Source organism: Lepisma saccharinum, chromosome 3, assembly GCF_977018435.1.
Source record: "Lepisma saccharinum chromosome 3, izLepSacc3.1, whole genome shotgun sequence".
NCBI lineage: Eukaryota > Metazoa > Arthropoda > Insecta > Zygentoma > Lepismatidae > Lepisma > Lepisma saccharinum.
In genome coordinates this window covers 93,090,110-93,116,447 of record NC_139231.1, presented here as the reverse complement: position 1 = coordinate 93,116,447, position 26,338 = coordinate 93,090,110, and the positions used below count along the sequence as shown (strand labels likewise).

Sequence of the window (26,338 nt, the reverse complement as noted above, 5' to 3'; positions counted from 1 at the left end):
AGATATAGTTATCCCCTGTGCTTAGCACCACGCCATGAAGGCGTATAGGGGGTGTGGGGGTAACGCCACACACTTTCTTGATCCGGTTGTGAGTGGGGGTGATGTGATCAGCATCACGCCCCTGACCGCCTTTACCCAACAGGGTTTCCCCCAGGTACCCATGTTATTCGACGCTGGGTGGGCGCCGGGGCCGCTTCCAACGTTAGAAAAGTTCCCGGATTTGAACCGGCCGGGGATCGAACCCGGGACCTTTAGCATGGTAGTCAGACGCGTTACCGACTGAGCCACCGCGGCCATTGATTGATGGGGCATCGAGGAAAAAAATCCCAAAATATTTTCCTCTCAATTCTGTTTGTAAAACATCGGTCAAAATATGCGATTTCATAAACCCGAGTAAAATAAATTTAAGAAGAAATAGCCCGACCGAAACACCCAAATTAGAATTATAACCAATGAAAAAATTCAATAAGGGACTAACCACAAATATGATCCATGAGCACTGTTTGTAATGACCTTTTTTGCATGAATTAAAATCCTTAACAAATTGTCATTTTTGTGTGTGCAAAGGGAAGGGGGGTATTGGTTAACCATCTGCCAAGCCAAAAAATTATTCTTGATATCTAGACGAACTTGTACTTCGTTTACGGAATATTAAACATTTTTTTTTTTTTTTTGCCGAGGAAGACGACTTTTCACACAATGTGCGTAACAATCGGGTCCTTGAAAGTAGACTTAGAACCTGATGTTTATCTGTCACGTGTTGTGTCGGTAACTTTCTGATAAAAGAAATGGTCAACAATGTCGATATGAAACAATGAGGTCGAAAATGTTCATGCCAAACTTAGACCGACAAAGTAGTGTTTACCACTGTTGATATTTACATGTTTGTACATTGTAGCTGCAAATAATGGTTCGCCTATTTCAAACCGAAAGTGTATCAATAAACAATATTATATTTTAATAGCCGACTTCCGTGCCAGAGTGGTCCCGAGTTCGAATCCCGAAATGGGCGTGAGTGTTTGTGAGTGTCCATTCATGAATCATGATATCATTACTCATCCTCATCTTCGCAAATTAGCCAAAAGTGGAACAAAAAGCGAAGTAAAATAAACTGAATCAAGTTATCCGTGGCCGAGTGGTTAGCACAACGCGCTACGATGCCAGGTTCTCCGAATTCGAATCCCGGTCTGGACATGCATGTTCTTTGTGATGTCCCTTCGTCGATTTCGTCATATCAGAACGCATCCTGATCCTCGCAATCAGTCAAAAATGGCAGAAAAGGGAAGAACACCAGCCAAATCAATCAATCCCTGTTCTCGCAATTATCTCTTTTCTTTATTTTCATCTAATTAATGGCAGTGCTGTAACAGACAAGTCCGTCGTTGAAAATCTCTTAAACATATACTTAGCACAATCGGCAGACTTTTTATACAGAAAAATCGGTAAGAAACCAACACCAGTACGTTGATCGTATCTTGACCGGAGTGAAGCTTGGCCGCCGGTTTGAATACCCCCTGACCGTGAGCGTTAGGGAGTGTTGCTTGAGCGTAGTTGTAAATCAAGCCTTATTGTTATCTTAATCCGCCCTTACATTTCCTTGTCAAATGGTCCCCTTTTCCATTTTCCTATATTCTCTTCCCTGATGTAAAAATCTAGAAGTGAGGATGAGATATGCAGCGATAGAACAATGGTGCTTTGGTTTCTTGCAATGAAACACAAATACATGTTATGTACAGTGCAACGTGGATTTCTTACATAATGATTTACTATTCTTCAGACTGAACACACATGCAACTAAAGCTCTCCACAATTTCAGAAGCCTCACACAACACCTCGAAGTGACAGGGACGCCATTCTGTAATTAAAAAGACCTGAAGTTCGATTCTGAGTGGTAAACCTCCAACAAATTATCCGCGACTTGTGCTCAAGAAATTGACATTAATTGGAATTCAGTAAGTCCGATAAACCTTGTCCGCGGCATTTTTCACAACCAGAAGAGGAGGCTGGCACGCATCCACTTATTGACTGTCTTCGCTGGATATCACCTATCAGCTTTTGCACAGCACTGTCTTCTCCTGTGTCTAATCAGATGTCAGTATAACCACCCATCATGGTTGGTGTCAAATTACAAGAGTGCTGGACAGTCTATTCTCATTACCTTCAAGTTTCCTACGAAACCAATCCTCTTACTACATCGTAAAAATTATTTCTCATCTCCTCTGACATTTTTCAATTTCCAATCTGCATTTATTTCTGTTGGCCTGTCTAAAACATCTTAGAGGGCGAAACGAGAGAAAAGCGACATCGTGAGAGGAGGGGGAAAATCGCTTGACAAGAAAGGACCGAAAATACGCACTAAAAATCGATGGCTTCCAAGGAGAGTATGTTATTTAATTGAACTCCGAGAGCTCTCCGGCTCGTGGGAAGGAAAAATAGAGCAAACAGACGGAGAAGTAAAGGGAAGGAGGGCTGTGACAAAGAGAAAGGAGCTCTGATGCTATCTCAGATCCAGCCGGAGTCCTTATACCCAATTTGTCACCTTCGTTTGAAGGTTTGCATCAATTTACTTGTCGTTCTTCTTTTTTTTCTTCTTGTATACGGCTTGTTTTCCAAGAAGTTTTTCACCCCCTCTCTGCCTCCTTCCTCACCCATATTTCTAAGCAATATCAACATCTGGCTATGAAATATGTATCTTACTGACTTGTAATATTTGTGTGCGTGTGTGTGTGTGAGAGAGAGAGAGAGAGAGAGAGAGAGAGAGAGAGAGAGAGATAGAGAGAAAGAGAGAGAGAGAGAGAGAGAGAGAGATGGAGTGCATTTTCCATTCTTCTTCGGTGCAGTCACACGCCACCACAACCAGTAACACAGAGTTCCGTTTTGGAGCTACCATGACTTGTATACTCTATCCCGGGAATCCATATAGCAAGGCCGCGCATAAAGGTACAGAAGGGGAAAAAGCGAATGGGTGGAACGTAGCAGTATAGTGGAACCACAGGCAATAGAGCCTACACCAGGGGTCTTCCACTCGTCAGACAGTGCGAGCCACAATAAGAATTTCAATGACTCTCGCGGGCCACGAAGCTACACTACGAGTATAGCATTGAGAACTGTAAGATGCTGCCATCTATCATTTACTTAATCCGTTTTTTATGTTAAGTACTTAATTTTTCAAACGGCCACGGGGCACGGCAAAAGACTCTGCAGGCCACCTATGGCCCGCGGGCCATGGGTTGAACACCCCTGGCCTACACAGACCCGGAACTCCTGTATATCTACTCTCGTGTGGAGGGGAGGGATACAGTGGAGCAACCATTCTTCCTTATTACCCGAGTTGAACGGATGAAGGTGCGCGGAGGCTTTTGGCCGAAGGTTATTTTCTTTGTGGTCGCTCTATACAAGGTTGGTGGCTGCAGTCACTCTTTCCCCTCCCCGCGATCCCGCTCCCTCTCATGTGTTTATTGGTCGAGCACTCTCGAGTCACATCTTGCTCTCGTTCCCTCGCTCCAGAGATTTCCGCGACATACATAGTAGTATAGTTGATATTGCAGAACTATTTAACGCTGCTTACTTGTACCGTTTTGGTTAACCGTACCCATGTTTGTCTTTAAGTCCACTTTATACTCATATAGACTAATCGGGACTGGACCTACAGTTTAAAGTAGGATCTGAACCATTGTGTGCCTCATTCGGGGATCGAACCCAGCATCCCCTTCATTATAAGGCGACAGTGTTAGCACTACATATCGGGTAGGACCTAACCGCTGCGAGGGAGATACTGTAAGTTTACAAAAGTACTTAATTTTAGCAAATTTCAAGTTTACTTTTTGCCAGGATAATCTCATCGGGACTGAGCCTATAGTCCGCTTGCCTTAGTCTTGGCCATCGACGCAAGTGCGCATGCGCTCGCTGGACGAGTCCAGTAGCAAAGTAGGGGTGCAAAGAAGTTACGTGAAAATCGTCCGCTGTTGAATCAACATTGAAGTTCCACACATAGTAGCGTCTCCGGCAAAATACATTAAGAAGGAAGTTGAATGTTTGAAAGCCATCACAACCATAACCACGCGAGCGGAAGTAAGCAATACGGCTGAACTTATAGAAACGTAACTGATCTGAATCCTACAGCGATGTTTCTACCTACTTTCTATTGCATGTGTGGAATCGTGCTTTCGAAATAATTTTGTCTTGCGTTGTCGGGCAGTAGTATAGGATGAAAATCTGTGTAAGCCGGGAATTGGCGAAGAGGCGATTGCGTTAACAACTCACTACCAGGGAGACCTATGGAAGTAAACATACGCTATCCTCATTAAAAGTACTAGCTCAGTATTCGCCCTCAGTGGCTGAGGACAACCCCGGGAAATCTTGTATCAGGATGATCCACCGCAGTGATTCGAACCTGCAGCCTAGCGGGTGGATCACCATAATCACCCAACAATAGCCAGAGTTATCATCAAGAGCAAGGAAACTTTATGCATAGCAGTTACAGATTGTAAATAATTTTCCATCGTCACAACCTTATTCAGAGTGTTAGTTATTGAAATTTCTATAGAAGTCACAAAGATAGACGCAAAAGTGACGAAGGAAGAATCTGCTATTTGTGCTAGTTATATAGCCGATAATGGTATTGTTTTTTCACATAAAAAAAACAATCCTCAGTGATAAAATAAGGTCAGACATTAAGGTCAGTTCCTTATTTCCTAGCTCACTAATAAACATCATATTCGCTTCCTTTTAGATGTACACCTACCACCTTTTTTCGGTCTGTGTTGCACATTCATCACTCGCACGGTATTCCTATTTTTCAGTACATATTTGCATTTTAAATTACAGCTCGTGTTTTTACATCCTACTATTTTTAATTATTCACTCGCTCTATATGCAATATTTTTTATTCACATGCAGCTTCGAAGAGCACCTAATTTGTTGTTTATTTTCTTGCAGTGGTTAGTTTTCAATAATGAATGCGTTGTATATTTTTAATTAGCTGTATCTCGTCTGACTTATATTCAGTTGCAAGAACTTGCGCCAAACACGTCCTCCGGTATACTCATCGCGAAAAATGCACGTGAAAAAGCAATATATGTTTCACCTGTATAAATAAAACCTATCATGTTAATAACAAGCCCAAAATACATGCATATGTATTGTATGTATGTGTGTATGTGTATATACATATAATATTATTTAACTGCATTTTTTCTGCATTTCAAGGCTTAATTGTGGCATTGAGGTTTCATGATGATTAAGAGAACAAAGGCAATGGATCAACATTGGTCTGACCTGGACTCTCAGCCTGAGGTGGTAAGAGCGTGTTTCGAAATTTGAACACGTTCGGCTATAGAATGCGTTTCCTTCGATACGTTTTTTTTGCGCGTGAACAAAATAAGGGAATATATGTAGACTTATTCCTTGTTTTCGTCTTTCCTTCTCTAGAAATCTGTCTTCTCTTGAAATCTATTTTCTCTTCTCAACTCTTATCTGACATTATCATCCTTTTCTTTCTATTTCTTGCCATCTCTTCCTTTCCTTTCTGTTCTGTTGTCTCTCCTTCTTCTCCTCCCCTGTCTTAAATTGTCTTTCTTCCTCTTCTCTTCCTTATCTTTCCCTTCTTCTGTTATCTGATCTTCTGTTCACTATGTTTTCCTTTATTTCCTTACCCTTCTCTTTTGTATTACCTTCTCTTCTTTTTCATCTCTTCTCTTGTCCTATCTTCTCTTCTTTTCCTATTTTCTTTCTTTCTTTCTCTTTCCCCATCCCTTTCTTCTTCCTTGTTCTATTCTTCTCTTATCTTATCTTCCTATCCTATCTCCTCTTCTCTTCACATCAATTATATTTCCCGTCATTTTCTTATGTTTCCTCCCCTGCGTAAAATTCATCATTGTGGTCACTCTTTTGTTAACATCTGCTTTCTTCCCTTTTCCAGTCTTCTCTCTCCCTTCCCATCTTCTTTCCATTTAACTAATAAGCTCCTCTAGTTTTTTTCATATTCAGTATCATTCATTCTTTTATATCTTTCTAGGTATAACACTATTTGTATAATATGTTGGAGATCTGTAACTTTAGTCCGTTCAACTTTCTTTACATACATATCAGCAGTCTGAACCCCCCACTCTACACTGTAGACACAGTTGCAAAAGTCGTGTTTGAGTTTGTAAAACAAAAGTATAATATTTGCAATTGTTTAATTCCAGTAACTTCAACTTGTTAACGTTTATTTTTACTATTTTTTGTTTCAGTTCCTCCAGAGAAGCTTACGATTACCGACGACTCTGGGTCGGTAGTACCTCACTACAACATTGGACCATACAATGAGGGGACAACCATTGAGATTGCATGCATAGCATTCGGAGGTAAGCCCACTTTTTGATTCTTGGTGCTGTAATGTGAAAATATTATTAAAGATTGGTAATTTTAATTTGCAGTTCATGGGAAATTGCGTCTTGGGATTGTTTCAAAGTACATATTTGTTCCTTGTCGTATGAATGTGTCACTTGCAATAGGATTCCTTTCGAGACTTGCATTAAACATGTTTATGTTTCTATATATAGAGTTGTATTGAATTTCATGTTTTTCCACTCTTCACTAATCGTGAGAATTAAGACGAATGTTATGTCATTGTTGCCATATTTCTTCTTTTCAACGGGATTGGGAAAAAAAACGGGAATCAGGGTATACCTATATTGACAACAGTGTGATGTCATGTTTACGGGTCATTGTAAAAGAATGAATTGATTTATTTTACTTCGCATTTCTGCCACTATTGGCTAATTGCGAAGATGAGGATGAGTGGTGATAAGATGCATATGGATGATGAGACAATCACAAACACATATGGACAGAATACAACACAAATGCCATAGAAGATTATCCTGTGCATGGTTTCGGACACCAGAGTCTTGCTAGTCTGCAAAATGCAGTGCAGGATGTACTACTTGGAAGAGAGATTGACATTTGGGTAACGCCAGCCCCCGTGGCGGAGTGGTGAGCACATCGCGCTACCACGCAAGTGGTCCCGGGTTCGATTCCTGGCCTGGGAATGGATGTTTGTGGCCCATTCATCAATTTCATCATAACATCACTCATCCCCATTTTCGCAAATTAACCAAAAGTTGCACAAAATGCGAAGTAAAATAAAGCAAATCAATAAAATCAATTAAAGGGTCACCCCCTTAAACCTCACATTTCATTAGAGAAATAATTCAAAATAAGCAGAGAGAGACAGAGGATCATAGAGAGAGAGAATAAATATGTCAAAGATAGAAGTAGTGAGAAAAGAATTAAAAATAGCAAGTGAGTTAGAGTTAAGTAAATAAATAAGAAGAACTCGAGAAAGGAAAGGAGAAAGAGAGAAATGAGTGGAACTCGATTAACCAAGAGAGTAATAAGAGCAACTTTGAAAGGGAAGAAGAAAGACTCTAGGGATGAAAAGAGTAGTAAAAGGAACTCGAGAATGGGAGGGAGAAGGAGAGAGATGAAAGGAACTCGAGAAAGCCATAAAAGAAACTCGATGAACATAAGGAAATAGACAAAAATATTTTAAAAGTCCCAAAGCAAAAGCATTGAGATAAGGAAAGCAAAATAAACTGGAGACTGCGAAAGAGGAATCAAATCAGAGTGAGACAGAGAATAGGTGAAATAAACGAAACTGACAAGACAGAAGAAAGGAAATGAGAACCTAGAGAGAGGGAGAGGAAAATAGAGAGAGAAGAAGTAACGAGACAGAACAGTAATGATAGAAGATACTGAAAGAAGTAATCGACAAAATCGGTAGAGAATAAACGATACATAATATATCCTAAGACATACAACCGTTGGCGAGAAACTGGAGAGAGAGAGGGACACAAAAAGTGAAAGCATTTAGTAAAAAAAGTAAGTATTCTTTTTCAATATACTAGGTGGAAAGCACCTCCTTTAACCTTTCTCTAGGCACCGTATGATTTTACCCAGCTCTATAGATGCTCCCCTTTACCTCTCAAATAAAAATTAAAGACTGATTATTCGAAATTTATCCGGAAGCTCTACACGTTACCGAAAATCCTCCCTTTCCTTGGTATTAGATCTGCTGCGACGCAACGCGAGGCGAAACATTAACCAAAGCTCTTCGCTCTCTGGCATCAGCTTATTTCTCGCTCCAAGCAGGCCAAGAGTAACCGCTGCCGGGGGCTCGGAACTAAATTTTTGCCCCCCTTCGTCCCCCCTCGAACCCCGTTGACTTCACGGAGAGTTCTCGAACAGCCTGCAAATGGCGATGATGGAAACGCTTACCCAGGAAAAATGGGAGAAGGAGAGGAAGGGAAGGAAAAGTGGAAAGTGTGGGAAAAAAAAAGGAACATAAAAATAAAAATGCTCCTTCCATTTGCTAAGCGGGTTCAATTCCTACTCCAGAGTTGTTGGTCATACTTGAAGGCCATCTTTCGTCTCTGTCCATTAACGGATGATGAAATGGCTGAAAGATACTTGTTTCCTACCACCAAACTGATATCAGAACGTGCATGGAGATTGTGATGAACATGCTTTGACCTTTCTCTCAATCGTGTACTTAAAACTATACAGGGTGTCAACACACAACATCGACCAACTTTCACATCACCTCAAGACAAGAAACTTGTCTTTGCTCATTAAAGCCTCATTTCGAAGCTACAAGCTCTTGAAAAACATAATTTTCTCCTGTATGTATTCAGCCGTGCGGTAAAAATTCATGGTTGCCAGTAAAGTTATATTTCTGTCGGCAATTTATTGTTAGTTCGATGAAGACAGAGCTCTTAACTAATAAATACACTCCCTCTAAAGTGTGAATATTTCTTTATACAGAACTTTAAAAGATTTTCTGTAATTGATAGACATAAAATAGTATATGCAACATATTCGTTAATGACGATGATTTAAGTAAAACCCATTAAACCGTACAATTTCAGCATAAGGGAGAAAAAAATACTGGCATGATGTTACCACACCGTACTATCGATTTGAGTATATTTTCCAACAGAGAAACTTAACGAGAGTGGTAACGTTGTATCTATGACGCACGTACAGAATAGGTAATGTCATTAGTGTAGGGCTTGCAACCTCGAAGCGAGCTCCTAAAGGTTAAAAAGTTACTAAGAAAATCTGCACATCTTGATGTTCTTTACACGTCAAAGTTTGTTGCTGTTGTACGGCAACAACCTGTATATAGAAATGTTCTTAGTCAGTTCGCTCTTTGATGCTTCGTACTGATATTACTGACCGTCGAAACATTATTTTTATTTTGTATGTATGCAACCACGCATCACAGCCTCAACGGTTGCCACTGTCTGACATATTTTGTTTCTGTCCGATAACATATTCTACGTGATACAGAAATAATATCACGAGTACAAGGTCCATGGTACTCTTGTATTGCTTGCAAGAATTCGTGATTTCTCTGGAGAACATTCATACTACAAAGAGTGATCTTTGCCTGTATTGGATTGTGTGCAGTGTATTAAATATTGTAATTGTTCTCCCAACAAGGAAAATAACTGTTACTGGAAACAGTGTATCTGTGATGCGTGGTTGCATACACAGGCTTAAATAACTGTTTGGAGCTTGAAAGCCTTACGCCAGCGAGCAAAATGCTGTTCAGAAAGACTACTTTTGATGCGCTCTACAAGCTGTGGAAATTTGTCGGTAGAGTACGTGGCACTGTGTGTTGGTTATCCTCAGATAGGCTAATCTGGACTGTGTCTCTACCGGTTATCGAATCTGGGGACCCTTGATTACAAAACGACAGTGTTATCATTACTTCATCGGGGATGCCTCGTCTACCTATAAGCTATATCCAGAGACAAGAACTGTGGAAATATATTGAACAATTTTTTTCAGTTACCAACATAGAAAAAAGTACACTGAAGGAAACATATACAATATATGGAGCGAGAAGAATTAAACATGTCACTCACTCATGTCAGCTTAGACAGTTGCAAATAGAGCAACACGATCGAGGCTGTTGGCGACATTGCTGGTATGCATTAATTTTGAAAACTGGTGATTTTTAATGTAGAAGACGGTTTAACTCGTTTGCAAGGTATTCCCCACATTCCAATGCAAAGCACAATTCTGATGCTTTGTTGTTTTCAAAACGCTTTGTCCGAGAACTATGCACAACTCTCCAGCATTCCGATAGGAACTACTGACCTCTCCAGCGCTACAAATATATCGAATACAACCTGAACAAGGGCACAAAGTAGAACAATAAATCTTATTAGAAAGTCAATCATGAGCATTCTTTGATTTACGACAACGTGTCACTGAAATCTATAGGAGAATACATTTATTTGTGGCAAGTTGCACGAAGTTCATACGCTTATATTTGGGTTAAGAAGTAATTTTCATAATTCTCCGAATGTTTATGACAATGGTTCTTTATTGGTGTAATGTTATTTGGACATTATCGATTTTAACTCTAACTTTGGAGAGAGAACCTGTTATCCCTTGTACGAGTGAAGAATTTCTTGTGTTGGTGGGGAGCAAGACTACGACATTCCTGTGATTTTACAGCAAATCCGCTGCTTTAGCCAACTGCTCTACAACTTCTCTGGGTATTCTATATTACTTTTTGTTACGTTTGATGTACGATTTCTATTTTCTGAGCAGAGGAGGACATTTTTGCTTGAATTCTAAACTGGTATGATTCATAGGGTTCTGTACCATAGTTGTGAAGGCTGCTTGTCTGATTTTCTCAGCTTCCACGTGAAATGTCTCGTCTCGTCTCGAAGAAATATAAACAAAATATTTACTCGGAACAAAGTGCTTTTCTTGGAAATCCAAGACCAGAGTGTCTTAGCCACCATTTCTGCTGTCAACTTGATTACAGTGTGTATAACTTGTATGAGTGTGTGCCTTGGGGGCAATCAGGAGGGAGGCAGTTGCCACCCCCTTCTTGCCCTGCACCATGGCCTCTTAATGCTAAGCCTTATCTACAAAGAGAAAGTAAGCTGTCCTTTCCCCTCCTCCAGTTTTTGCACCCAATCTCAGCCACTGAGTGTGTTAGTCTAATAATTCAGACGGTTGCGGACCCTATGCTTGCTTCTCATTCTCACCACAGCACAGGAATGTGCCCGCACTCATGAAAAACAACAGTCGCGTTCCATTTTCATAAATTAGCACACCTTTAAATTTTTAAGGCTAGGATATTGTAAATTTAAGTTAACTTCTAACAGTGCTTCAGCATATCTTCTACGTCCTGGTGTATATTGCTATTCTTTACTCATATCCTCGGACCAGCTTTTAGATGATAAGCATCATGCAATAACGTCTGTTATAGTGTGTACGTACTAAAATTCAAAATTCCATCAACAAATCTTTAATAATATTCTCTCTGTCAAGCCGCAAGCTAATTCCCAATTGAAGTGGTTTGCATGTAATCCCATTGATTGTAATTCGCACTGCATCCCCTCAGGCGTGTGTGAGGCCAAACAAGCCTCCATTATGCTAATAACATAGTGCTGGCACTTCATATATCAGTGGAATAGATTCTATCGGCCGTGATATATGTGCGCGTTCGTGCGTTGTCGAACAACGCAAATGTGTACACACAGTTATCACTTCATGTAGGTTTTCTGCTGCATTATGAATTATTACGCCAAGGAAACCTAGAGTTTACTGTAGAATGGGATCAGAACTTGGGACTTCTTGTCTGATCACGAAGTCCCAAATAAAGCTTCTTGGTGTCAAAATAAATAGGAAGAAGGGAAGAATAAAGGTATGGCATTCTAAGTACACGCAGAAATTTAACGCTGGAAAGTGAATATATAACAAGAACACTGTTAGAATCTTCTTCTTCTTATATACAGGGTGTTCCCGGGCTGATGACACAAACTTTCAGGGATGATGGAGAAGGGTACATGTATCAATTTGAGATAGGGAAGCCTGGTCCTGAAACGACTTTGTCGAAGTGCATGGGAGTTGTAGAAGGTAGAGTTTGATACATTCTCGATCTTAGTCAGGCTAGAGACAACGAGATCACCACTACCCTTCGGCTTTTTACCCCTCCTCCCTTTCCTGCTAACTCTGGAGCCTCTCACAGAGGAACATATGGAGAAAAAATTGTTACGTTCCTTTTTATAGTTATTACCCTATGCTCTTTATGTAAGGCTTAAGAATCTTCAGACCTTCACTGAAGCCATATCTGGATCATGGAAACACTGAAAGCCACAGATGGGTTTGACTGTTTATTTGCCAAAATTTAATACAGTTTGTAGTAAGACGTGATTGACGAGTAAACCTCAATTTTGAAATTAAGGAATTACTAAATTTTATGTTTAGAGTTTTTAGAAATCTGTCTAAATCCTGTTCAAGACAGGTTGTCTTCTTCCTATTCAACACAGGAGGTTCTCCTTTATTACCCAAATGTTGCACTTTTATACCTAAGGGTTTACTCTCCGACCCCCGGCGATTACATATTTTTCATATCATCATACAGTTTCATCTTTTTAATTTTTTTAGACATATGTTCATTGATCATTATACAATTTTATTAAAAGTTGAGTTATAATATGTTTCTTTCTTTTATCTTACTTCACAAAGAGTAAAATTTATAATTTACAAGTTACAGTTATCAGTTGATGCATCTGGTTATATACAGGTTAAACGCTCTCTTCATCTGAGCGCTGATTGGCGGAACATTAAATGCGTAATACAACCACGTTACATTTTCCAACATTTTGCATAAGAATAAAGCCGTAAGAAAATACCCTCTCCGGAAACGATCTTGGATCCCCCTGGTGATTATCATACACCCTATCGACTGGACCACAAGGGAAACAATAAGGTGTAGGAATTCAAATTCTCTTGCACCGAAGAATCCTAAGAATAACTTTTTTAGTTTTTATTTATGCACTGATCGGCTAATCGGAACTGGACCTACAGTTTAAAGTGGAATCCGAACCAGTATGCGCAATCGCCGGGTATCGAACCTGGGACCCCTTTATTACAAGGCGCCGATGTTACCACTAGGCCATCAGGGAGCCCTGATAAGAATATCATGGATAGAGGAAACTGCAAAAGAGGAAAGACTGAAAAATGGGAAAGAAGTGGAGGATATTGTAAAACAATCTTCAAGGTGCTCATACAATCTTGAACAAATGGTGGTATTGTCTTAAGATTGCCGTGTCTTAAGATTACAGGTGAGCTTTGACACTGACGGAAGATGGCTGAGTGGTGGAGATAATACTTGTTCGTGCCAGAGATGGAAGTGGTAAATCAGTTCAGTAACAGATTTCCGGATAGGCAGTGAGGTATAGTGGAGTGGATAACCACTGCAATGGTTGAAGAAGATTGAAGGAAACATATTGAATCGTTTGAGGAAGTGTGTTGTAACTGGTGACAAACATGTGAAGCGCGTTTTGCATTAAAGTAGTAAGCTGTTCGCCAGTTTTCCCCTAGGTTCCAGATTTTATGGTCACCCTGCACACAGAAGATATATGAGGACTATCTAAACCAAGGAGCGAATAGGCTATTATTTAGAATTGAAGGTAACCCGATAGAGTAAATAATATGTGAAACACATGGTTGTATATGAGAGGAAAATACACTAACAGGTAGAAAACATCACAGCTGAAGATATGTTCAGGTAAAAACGGGTAAATCAAAGTATTCAAAGCATTGATGACGAAATAGAGAGAGAGAGAGAGAGAGAGAGAGAGAGAGAGAGAGAGAGAGAGAGAGAGAGAGAGAGAGAGAGAGGGAGGGAGGTAGAGGGAGAATAAGACAGTCCTTGCTAGGTATTGTGAAGAGCACATTCGGGAAGATTGTTTACAGTTATTTGCTGACAACCAGCGCTCTGCTCCTTAAGTGGCCGCAGCGTACCTCTTCCTGGAAGGCCTCCCTGGAATTTCCAGGTGACCTGTTTCTCCAGAAAAGCGAAAGTGGAGGAACTTGACTCTCCCGGGAGGAGAAATTACACCTTGATTTATGACAAGATCTCTTTATGGGGACGGCAGAAGGAGAGGAGGCTCTGAGCCGTATATTCATCTCGACTGTTCCTGGTGTCATGTCTTGCTGACTTTTCCAAGATTGATCGCGTTACCGTTTCGTCAGAAGAAACGTCCGTTTTCCGACCCATTTGAAGAACTCGCGGAGGCGAAAGACATATCATCCGATTCGCCCTCCCCCTCCCGTCCCCCCCATCGGTGCTGCATAAACGTATATATAATGCCGAAATTTTCGGAATGACATATGGGGCGAGGAATGTCATTGAGACAAACGAAGACGTTGGCTTATTTTAGTTACGTCATCCTCCTCCCTCCTACTTTCTCCCGCCTTTGCTGGAAACGACAAATATATTACTTTCAGCTTTTTTTTTCTTCTTTTCAGATCGTGTTTTCTGCTTTTCGGGTTGGATCATATTTTCGTCTCCATTCTCTGGCAGATTAAGCAAATGTCTCCCCCCCTTTGGATGGAGACTTGAAAATATCTCAATCTTCCCCTTCTTCTTTTTATCATGTTTCCTGGTAAGCAACCTGGAGGGGGAGAAAAACTAACGATCCTGACAATTTGGAGCAGGAAATTAATTCAATTTTTTTTAAGATTTCATATTTTGGAAAACAGGAATAACAAATTTGTTTACCTCAATTTTGAAAACATTTTTATCAATCTTGCTCGCTAATGTCTTGTTAAGGAAAATTGCATACCTTTGTGCTCGCCCTTTAGTTATGAAGGCAGATGCTTAACGTAGCGGATTTGTAATCAAGAGGACGTGGTTAGAATCCTCTGCGTGTCATTTCCTCAATGGAGTAGTTTCACGGTGGGGTGTTTACCCGAGTACGTATTTCGCATGCATATATTTTTTAAACTTTAAGACATACGAAGATGAAACTTGACACACATACTTACGAACCTCTCAAGTTAAGATTACAGATGTTCAATATGTCCTCCAGCAGTGACACGAACAATATCACATCGATACTCAAATTCCTCCCATACTCGGGCAAGCATGTCCTTCGTCACTGATGTTACGGCAGTACGGATCCGGTTCTTCAACTCTTCCAGATTCTGTGGGAGTGGTGGTACATAAACATTGTCTTTAATGAAACCCCACAGGAAGAAGTCACAGGGTGTCAAATCCGGTGACCGTGGAGCCCAGCTGATACATGCTAAGTCGCCAGCTCCTTGACGACCAATCCAACGGTTCGGTAGAGTTTCATTCAGATAATCACGCACTTGGCGACTCCAGTGAGGGGGTGCCCCGTCTTGTTGAAAAATGAAGTTGTCTTCGTGCAGCCTCGGAAACAACCAGTTTTGTAACATAGAGAGATACTGCTGACCGTTAACCGTGTTTCCATCAAAGAAGAATGGGCCGTAAACAGATGATCGGGATATCGCGCAAAACACATTCACTTTGGGCGAATCTCGTACATGTTCAATGAATGCATGTGGGTTCTGTAGGCCCCAAATGCGAACATTATGTTTGTTTACCTGACCACTGACATGAAACGCAGCTTCATCACTAAACACGATGCGTTGTGCGAAAGTGTTGTCATTGTCAATAGCATCAAGAATCTCGTTCCAAAATGCCACACGTTTGCGTTTGTCATCAGGACGCAGAGCTTGTAACAGCTGTACCTTGTACGGCTTCATAACCAGCCGACGTCTCAAAACACGCCAAATTGTTGTTGTAGGAAGTTGTAACTCCCGACTGGCACGACGAGTTGATTTTGAAGGGCTACGTTGGAAAGCAGTTTGAATTCGTGCAACATTTTCTTCAGGAACACGAGGGCGGCCAGGACTCTTTCCTTTAAATATACATCCTGTATCTACAAACTGTCGATACCATCTACGAATGTTCCACCCATTCGGAGGATCAGTTTGGTACCTCAACCTGAAACGTCTTTGCACTGTAATCACGGAATTGCACTTCGCAAACTCGAGAACACAAAATGATTTCTGGTGCGGAGTAGCCATTTCAAACTGACGGTTTCCAAGCAAAACAGAACACAACTGACATCTAGCGGTTATTATATAAACTAGACTATGTATTCGTTTCTCTAATAGCGGAGCCGGGGCGCAGCGGTCGATAGTTTGGACAAAATAATACTTTGTAATACGTATATTCTTTTTGAAACACGCTGTATATCAAAATTCCTTTGTGTGATTGAGCGTTAAGGGAGCATCTCATATTTTGGCGCTTTTTTGAAACACAGATTTTTTTTTTCTGTTTAGAAAAATGCTTAGTTATGTTCCTGTATTTTCTATCTTCCTCTCTCTAAGTTAAGCCGAAATGCAATGGCGCAGCGTTAGAGGTCGCAGCCAGATTTTAGCCATTGTCACTGGGGGTTCGTCCTGTATGTTCACAGTGTACATCTTGAGGTTTTGTCAACGGCATGGTAATTTTCAGTCTTCATGCATACACACATGGTGTTGCCGTACAATACCAATAAATTTTCATAGCATCTAGAGGACGTAAGATAAAACAACTTTTCTCCGTACCATCCTTCTCGTTGCGGCCTTGTTCCGATGCTACCAAACATGTAAAAATAAAAATGTTTTTCTCGGGTATGTTTCCACGCATTACACATTCATGGTTGCCATTGATATATTTTTTTCCTGTGGGATAACGTACTAATAGCGACAGTGTGACAGTATCTTGCAGGTGGATAGGATGAAGTCTTTCTTACCTTACCCTTTCCGCCTCAAGCTGAGTTGGTGACTTTTGTTCAGTGGTGGTCACACTTCAGAGGAGGTATCTTGTTTCGAGTGGTTACACTATTGAACTGTATGCATGTGTGTGTACATAGAAGATATTCACTGCCACATTAGTTCTCGTGATGAATGGCAGATGGCACTATAGTGTAACAACGAATACATATTAGATACATATCTTGAACTCGTGGTGATTATTTGAAACTACAGTTCTTTTGAGGAGTTTTTTTTATTATTCTTTATAAGGTGAAAACTTGAAAGGTGATGCTTGTTTCGTGGTCACGTAACAGAAGTTTCTGAGACTGTCTCTTTGTGTTGATTTAAATGACTACGCCGTAAAAACTAAGTAGTTGTGCCAGGCCATAAGGAAAGAAATTCTTATTCGTATAAATGATTCTTCCATAAAAATAAGTGTTAGTTGATTATAAGTAGGGAATGGATTTTAAGGTGCAGCACCTTTCCAAAAATATTGCTGTTTTCATACCGATCGTTGGAGATATGTATTTTAGGACTTAAATCAAGTAAAATGAACACACTTTGTTGTACCTTTTTCCACCTTTTCACGGGATTAACACATTTATCCCCTTTTTGCCTCCTCTTTGATGTTTCAGCACCTTTTCCCTTTCTTTTCTTTGATGTTTTGTTAAAAGAAATTGGACAGAAATATAAGTGATTTTCACTCTTCTTGAGCAGTTACATAAAATTAGTCTCATTTTGTAGAACAGAACGAGAGCTATAAAATGGCATTGCAGCCCCAATAGTTCCCAGGATAATGTAGCAGAACGCGCGAGAGAAAACACAAACTTTAATAAAACCTAACCGGCAGAACCACAGTTCTCAACGAGGTCCGCGTGCATTATATACAGAAGGCTCAGAAAAAGAAAGCATTGAATGCATTTTATCAGAACCTTTTTTACCACCTTTTTGGAAACATCTTCAGAACATTTTCTTCCTTTTTCCGATCATAGTTTTGCACCTTAAAATACTTTCCCTAATTATAAGTCATTAACCAGCAGTTCCTCGCCACTCCATACTTACATCACTAACTTTAAGATTGAAGAAATCATTTCACTTTTCTTTTTTCTATGACATAAAACTTTCAACTTTCCTAATTTGATGGGAGAGATTCCGCTTATAGCTCAATTAATACCGATGTATTAATTAATTGACAAATTGACTCATGGTTTTGCTTTCTTCTTTGCAGGGCGACCCAGTCCGCGAGTGTCCTGGTGGCAGGAGAATGCCCTTCTAGACGAATCGTACGAGTCGATCTCAGGGAATCAAGTTCGAAACGTTCTTCGACTCGAAAGACTGGAAAGGAAACAATTGCACACGGTGTACACTTGCCAGGCGAGCAACAACAACTTGATAGCTCCGATATCCAACCACGTCACCCTGGACATGAACCGTAAGTATTCTTATCCTCTGCGATTCATTGTGTTGCTGAGACTTGTTTTCTAAACCACATGGCAGCTGGTTCTCATTGTGCCAGTCAATTGCAGTGTCTGGGATTAATGTAGTAGGTGTTCACTGCCAAACTAGTTCTCGCGATGAATGGCAGATGGCGGGGTAGTGCAAGAATATATACATATTAAATATACACTTTAACTCTTGGTGCTTATTGGGAGTGACATTCCTTTTAAAGGGGCTTCTTATTAACCTTTACTAATCTATGACATGTAAGCTGATGCTTTTTTATGGTCATGTAGCTTTACCTTAAGAAAGTATGGCATCCACTTGATTTCCAGCTTGCCAACAATATATTGGATCTTTTTTGGAGTCTTGTCAGTAAAGATGAGGTGATAAATGTGGATCAGCTGAAGGTAAGTGTCAAGTTATTGATTGATTGATATGTTGTTTTAAGTCCACTTTATGCACAGTAAGGCTAATCGGGACTGGACCTACAGTTTAAAGTGGGATCCGAACCACTTGTGCCTCTACCGGGTATCGAACCCGGGACCCCTTGATTACAAGGCGATGACGCTACCACTGCGCCATCGGGGAGGCCCTCAAGTTATTCGTGTGAAATCTTGTGGTGAGAGTTGCAGTGTTTTTATGGAGTGGAAAACGCATAAGTTACTACCCTTTCGAAAAACACTGCTACATCTATCGTACCTACTTTACTCCAGTATGCTAAACGTTTCTTCTTGGCTTAGTTGGACCGTCAACATCGTGGCTTAGGTTTTCAAATCTATTACATATGCTCTTCAATTGCTCAATACGTTGGAAACCCTTGGCAAGAGCATAGGGAGATAACCATAATTAACAATTTATTGTTCTTCGGGAGCGGAATTTTCAATGGTTCTTCTTGAAACCCATAGTTATTTCAAGACTCACATCAATATGAAGAGGAGTGGGAGACCGCCATTTGTCACAATATTTGGTTCGTCAAGAATGAAATTTTGAGATGATTTTCATGAAAACATTGCTGTTCCATGATTTACCAGTGAAGAGATTATTCAAAGACTTAGGAGAGAGTGCTAGCCTTTTTTTACAATTCTGGAGTAGAATTTCCAGTGATTCTTCTTGAAACCCATAGCTGTCATCAGTGATGAAAGAATCCACAGCTAGAGGAGTGGAAGATAGACATTTTTCCCAATTTTTTGATTCTCTAAAGTTAAAGTTTGAGAGAATCTGGATGAAAACCATATCAAGTCTATGACTCATCAATGATAAATGCATCGATAACAATAAGAGTTAGAGAAATTTTTGTTTCCTGTTGACTGGAATTTTAAGTGGTTCTGTTCTATGACTGGTCAATGATAAAATTTTTCACAGCGAGAGCGGTGGGAGACAGCTTTTTTCACAATTTTTGGTTCCTCTGAAGTAAACTTTTGAGATAATCATCATGAAAACCACATCAGTTCATAGATTCACCCATGATGAAAGAATCCTAAGCAGTAAAAGAGGGAGACATCCATATTTTATTTTTCTGTGTCATAGAAATTGGTATAAATTTACTGATGTATTCACCGGCGTCACGTGTTTGTATTGTTTCCAACATGTTTTAGCCACTTCTAACATACTTAAACACCCACTTTACAAAATTATTGCTTGTGATTTTTTCGTTCGTCTTTTTTTTTAATAACACTTACATTACTTGATGGTCCAGTAGGTAGTGCATCTGACTGTCACGCAGAAGAACCGTATTCGATTATTATCTAAAGCACATATTTTTCCTATTGATATCACTTACTAGAGGCTCTAGGACCCACCTGTACTCATCACTGGACACGTTGGGGCAATTCTGGGAGGAAAAGGTCACTTCTATCAGTCAATACTATCTATAGTACTTACATGTAACGCTATATCATGAACAGGGAACCAGATTTCTACTGGACATACTAAAAAAATCATGAAGGTCATGTAATAGTGTCGAGCGCCATTGGCGACCACGTTTCTTGTTTACACTGTTTACTGAAGCCTGAGGCAATCAGATAATATGTTATTAGACATTAAGGGCAATTTAGCCAACAATGTTATCATCAGATTCCTAATAGTCATCGAACATCTACTTGCCATGGTCTGTAGCAAAGAACACGTTTTTTGTAGTGGTAGCAGAGTTTGAAAAGTCCATAAAAGGCTGTCATAAATAACATGATACTTAACGTATTCGTTCGAGTAACATGAGCGAGAGCAGACCTATTTGAGAAAGTGTTCCTGAGTAATTTCAGTGTCGACCAAATCACATGCGACAGGCTGTTATTTCAAGTTTTGTCTGTGTAATTAAACCATTTATGGCTAAGCCGATCCTATTCTCAGTACTAGCCAAGAGCGAATCCATAAAAAAAAAAGGGGCTTTCCTGAACACACCAAAGTATTTTTTTCACTGTCTTGTTTCAGATCGTATTCTCCCTTTTTGCTAGCTCATGTGAAATGGCTATAATGGTTTTGGGTGTGGCTTGCCGTGGTATCTGCCTTAAGGGTACACCAACATAAGAACTAGTAAGATTGCTGCCCGCTAGATGACACTACATGTAATAAAAAAAAAACGGCGCGTTCAACAAGTAGGTTTGTGGGGGAGGATGGTGAATTGCTACGGGCAAGCATATAATGTTTCTGAATGTTTTCCATACCGCATAAAAAAATGGAATAAGGTAGAAAAAATGACGGGTAGCAGAAGTCGAAACACAGATTATCTTGTGCAAAACACGCCTTAGCTGTGAGGCAAAGTTATACGATCCGTGCGCAATTCATCATTTGCTCATCTAATTAGATCTGAGAATGAGATAATCCTTTGCAGAATAAGATGTTAAGGATAGGCGCTTGTGTGCCGCAAGCGATTCCAGAAAAGAAGGAATTGTATTATGTGTTTTACTCTCAGAAGAAGCATGGGGAGGTATTTTGCACGTGTTACGCCGGTAGCAAATCTGAAATGTTTCTCTTGTTTCTCACGGTGCAACATTTATTTTTTACACAAGATAACTAATTTTTTACACATTTTGACCTAGGGATATCTGAATGATCTGTGGGTTTTAAAACTGGTTCAGAAGAAAATTAACTCTACGGCCATTCCAAGTTTTGACTATACTCCAGGGAGACTAACCATGCACACAGACATACTTAGTCAAGCGTGTGACATACGTAAACCAATAGCTGCGTACAAAACATCCAACATACAAGTTACTTACAGTAGAGCACTTAAACCCTTTCTTCTAAGAAAAAAAAGAAGAAACCATCTGAAATATCTTGGCATCCAAAGCGAATTTCCACGCTTTCCCTTTGCTGGGTATTATATGAACTCATGTAATGATATTGAACAAATTGTGTTTGAATACAACTTACAAAATTATGACGAACGATGATGCAGGTTTATAATTCTTATGTATAGGATCCTGTACAGAAGGACCAGATTAATTTAGTAGACGTAATATAAGTGGGGGGCGTTACCCCCACACCCCCTATACGCCTTCATGGCGTGGTGCTATGCACAGGGGAACACTTTACCTTTTTACCTTAGACGTAATATAAGACACTGGACATTTAGTAAATTTATGCTTAATTAACATTCAAAGTGTCACGATGAGGTCTGGTAATGCAGAGGTTACAACTTGGAACCACTTGGTAAGGCATGGGTGTACCATCGTGTTTGGTTCATCATCTGTTTTAAGCAATTTATCATTCATCCTCATCGTCACGATTAGCCCCGACAGGACAGCGGGGTTATATAGCGGAAATGGAATTAAAGCACGGTGTAATGTAATGCACATAGCAAGGAAAGGTTTTGGATAATGATTGTAAAATGATTGCCCAATGAACATGCATGATACTATGTCGTATCGTAAGGCCAGACAGGAACGATGAAAAACCAAAAGTGAAGGAAAAATTGATGGAATGATTGAAATTGGTAGGCCTGGATGTAGTAATTAAACAAACTATTTACGCCAGGGGATTGGGGTTATGGAAACTTCCATCAACCGTGACCATGGGTGGGACATGTCGTTGCTACTGTCGTGAACTTTCACGGTGTAATGTTTCTCCACTGTATTGAAAGTATCACTCGATGAAATCAATGGCTAGCTAACAGAGTCGTGAAGAAAGTTGGATACACTTACCGCGGTAATCCATAAAAGGAAGGAAAAGGTATGTGGAGACAATAATATAAGAATGGGAAAAGATAGAAGAAGAAAAGGGGGGGGGGGGATAATGAAGGTTGCGAATGAATGGGCATGGGGTGATGACGATTCGGGAGCCCAACTAACCATTTGCCGGTCGGTGCGTGACGCATTTGCCATCACGTGATCTGCCCCTTTTGATGAGGGGGCGAAGATGAGATGCCGCGTGCTCGCGGTGCGTGACACACAATCGCTATAGGACCGGCTATCGTTGTCTTTTAATTGGCCGCTGAAGCAGCGGGAGAGAAAGAAATCACGAAGGTAGTGTGTCAAATTGGACTGAAGACCTTTTTTTACCTTCAAACATCCCTTGGAGGAAGAAAAAGTCATTATTATTTTCTTCCCGACTAAACCATGGTTTACTTGTCTGTGAAAATTGTTCTTCATTATCTTCAGCGGTAACTATTTTGTTACTGTTCATTTACGTATTCTACTTAAACTAAGCCACCAAGATATATGGAATATTGAAAAATGTGTGAATTGAAGAAAATCCGCCCCTTTCCTTCACCCCCCCCCCCCCATACTTGTCTCTTATGTTCCTACAGTGTTGCTAAGTTTGTCGTCTTCTTTTTATACTGTGCCAGGAGAGTTCCATAATGCTGGAATCGCCACAAATAGGCTAATCTCTGACTCGGACATATGTTTACAAAACCCATGTGGAAAACGCAACTGCGGGCGTGGCTAATCGCAAGAGTTGATGGTAACATGTTTCTTACATGCTGTAATGGTTCGGCTGCATGAACGAAATACGTGGCCAAGAATGTATTTACAAAACCCATTTCGAAATTGCAACTGTGGGCGTGTCTAGTGGGTGTAGTCAATAATATCACGTTTCATGCATGGCACCATGACCCATCAGTTACGTCGACAGGTACACCCGACGACATATTCATGTAGTCCGGTTCCGACAATGTGTGTGATGATTATGAATTCACAAAGAAAGTCAACAACCAGAGGACAATATCTGCTTCGCATCAACAGAAGTCCATACCTAAAACAACACAGGATGTAGAATACAAAGAGTGAAGATGGTGATAGAGAATTTGCCTACTATTATCTTTGCCGTTGACTGTGCATGTATCATGAGAGAAATACGAAGCCAAGGAGCCTATTTACCAAATCTTAGTGGAAAAATCAACGGTTAGATATTTTCGAGTAAATCTTGTAAGTTTATGACCCGAATACGTCTTTATTTCCATGTGATGATGATGATGATGATTATAATAATAATAAATGGATATTGTGACAACTCTTCCTCACATGCACATTCCTGGATTTGGCAACATAAGGGAGCTTCCAGACCGAAGCGCCACGCGGGTTTCTAACCGAAGTGACAAGCGACACGGGCCCTTTCAGTCTATGAGCAAGCATTCACCGATGTGCGAACAAGAGGCGACACGATGTACGCCATTGAGAAAACAGCCCAACCTTAACGAAACGCAAGCGACAAGCTAAAAGTTCGAAGGTTGTGTTTGTTAATGAGGGTTTGTTTCCAAGCGACAACTTCGGTCTAAAACCTCACTATGGTAAAACCATGTTTTCGTGCCATAAAACCTGTCGGATTTCTTAACCTATATACGACACTAGCGCCACTGTTTCAAGATCAGAGCTGCAGATATATGAGGGGTTTGGTACTTCTACGGCGGTACTGGAAGATGTAATAACTAATAACGCGACACGGATGTTTCTACCGTTGTCCCTTTCCTACCGCTTCGCCTCGCGGTGGATCTGCCAGTACAAAGGTTAACTAAGGAAAATAGTTCGACGAAAGCATGTTCGTATGACATTTCATGTGACATTCTAATCAAGGATAACGCAACCGTTCATTGAATCAGCCTAAATTACTGAGTCGAACATTGAAACGCACGGAGGTATAGTGAAAGCCTCCGTCTCGGGGTTCTTTCACAGCCACGGTGCGAGCGAGGCAATTAAAAGAGCATGTTTATATATGGCTCATCCTACGTAATGGATGGTTGTTAAACTCTAGATCCTAATTACTTAAGCAACGGTTGGCAAGTTGCGAAGAGAGAGAGAGAGGGGGGGGGGGGGAGACTTAGGCAACTAAGAGAAGTTCCTCTACAATGAGATAACTCCGCTTTAGTGTACCTAAGTGGTAATTCATTCCATAACAGTGTTGGAAACCTTGAAAAATTCTCACCAAACACTGTTATATTTTACGTTCGATTGATATTTTAGGTAGCATGGCTTGATTTAAGTGTGTTTTTCAAAGTTTTGTTACTGTAAGCTTGAAGTCTGCCCTTTTGAAACATGTTGAGCGATTTTGCACCAGTCCTTAAGAGGTATATTGCTACTCTGGAGATATTAGAAGGACATGAATATTCAGTTACATGCTGAAAGACAGCCGGGATTTACCCGTGAATAGGAGAAATGTAGAAAAACTGGATCCACTATTTGAATTCCAAACACCATACGTGACAACAAGTAACTTAAAATGTAATGCGGACTTGTGCATTTATTGTAATCGCGAGGGATGCAGATTGAGACTAGAATGAAAATTATTTACCTGAAAGTAAATATATGTTCAGAATGAGTTCACACTACTACCACCGGAAGGCACCACATGCAAAATAATTAAGGTAAAGAACGCTGAAGCATTGCTTTCCATGTGCTTATGCAAACAAATGATAGGCGAAGAACGCTGAGTCCTTGCACTTCCTATGCTTATACAAAGAAACAATGACGAACGCTGAGGCATTGTTTTCCCTGTGCTCATGCAAACAAATGAAAGGTAAAGAACGCTGATGCATTTCTTTCCCTGTGCTTATTGAAACAAGTGAAAGGCGAAGAAAGCTGAGTAATTCCTTTTCCTGTGCTTATGCAAACAAATGAATGACGAACGCTGAAGCATTGTTTTCCCTGTGCTCATGCAAACAAATGAAAGGTAAAGAACGCTGAGGCATTTCTTTCCCTGTGCCTATGCGATCGCTTTCCCTATGCCTATTGTTTCGTTCATTTTTTGTTTCTGCAGTAAGTTATTTTAACAGTATAATTTTACTGTAGCATACCTGCCGACGATCTCAGTAAATCTTACTGTCAAATTTTTTACAGTGTAACCTTCCTTGCTGTATGTAAATCGCCAATAATTTCAACGATTTCACTATGTTTAAGGGAACTGAGCATAGTTTTCAATTAAAAATCTAGTAAGTAATTTCCTTTCAAAGTTGTCAACAATTGTGTCAATTTTCCCTGGAGAAATGGAAGCATTGGTTGTTAACAAGAGTTGCAAAAGTATTGGAATTCCCGAAGGGAGAATTGCTCCTGCGTTGCCATGAACTTTTAGCCAAGTCCTAATTGCTCGGTCGGGTGGAAGTGGCTTTAAAGTAGATAATGCCTTCAGCTCCGAGACCTGAAACCATTGTTAAGGTGAGATAAATGGTTGCACGGCTGTTAAGTGCATCGTGTGGGAGAGTCTTGAAACATGCATGTAAAGACTGAGACCTTAGGTTTGGTGGATTGAAAGGTGTACCTAAGGCTAGCTTGGCTGTACATGCGTACACTGTAAAAACAACTTAGTCAAAATCGAGCAAAATTTAGTCACTTTTGACTAAATCAAGTACTGAAACTAGCACCGACTCAATTTGCGTCAAAAGTGACTACATGCATTTAGTCATTTCATTTCAGTGTGTTATATAGTCAAAAGTGAGAAATCAATTTATTCAATTTTTGACTAAAATTTAGTCAAAATTGAATAATTACCGCTTCTCAAGGCTGAAGTGGATTTATTCATTTCTTGACTAAAATTTAGTCAAAATTGAATAATTACTGCTTCTCAAGGTTGAGGTAAATTTATTCATTTTTTGACTAAAATTTAGTCAAAATTGAATAATTACTGCTTCTCAAGGCTGAGGTAAATTTATTCATTTTTTGACTAAAATTTAGTCAAAATTGAATAATTACTGCTTCTCAAGGCTGAGGTAAATTTATTCATTTCTTGACTAAAATTTAGTCAAAATTGAATAATTACTTCTTCTCAAGGCTGAAGTGGATTTATTCATTTTTTGACTAAAATTTAGTCAAAATTGAATAATTTACTGCTTCTCGAGGCT

At 40.1% G+C, this 26,338-nt stretch overlaps 1 protein-coding gene across 3 annotated transcripts in view; it reads left to right on the top strand.

Moving 5' to 3' along the window:
• The window catches only part of LOC145985239 (adhesion molecule nephrin-like), an 807,500-nt gene that overhangs the window by 495,616 nt on the left and 285,546 nt on the right, over positions 1-26,338 (top strand). For all 3 annotated transcript variants that reach the window (XR_014441408.1, XM_083119010.1, XM_083119009.1), the window contains exons 4-5: positions 6,234-6,347; positions 17,861-18,064. Coding sequence is in view for 2 of the 3 variants with exons in the window: in XM_083119010.1 (XP_082975136.1) it covers positions 6,234-6,347; positions 17,861-18,064 (318 nt within the window). In the remaining variant the exon portion in view is untranslated. The remainder of the gene's footprint in view (positions 1-6,233; positions 6,348-17,860; positions 18,065-26,338) is intronic.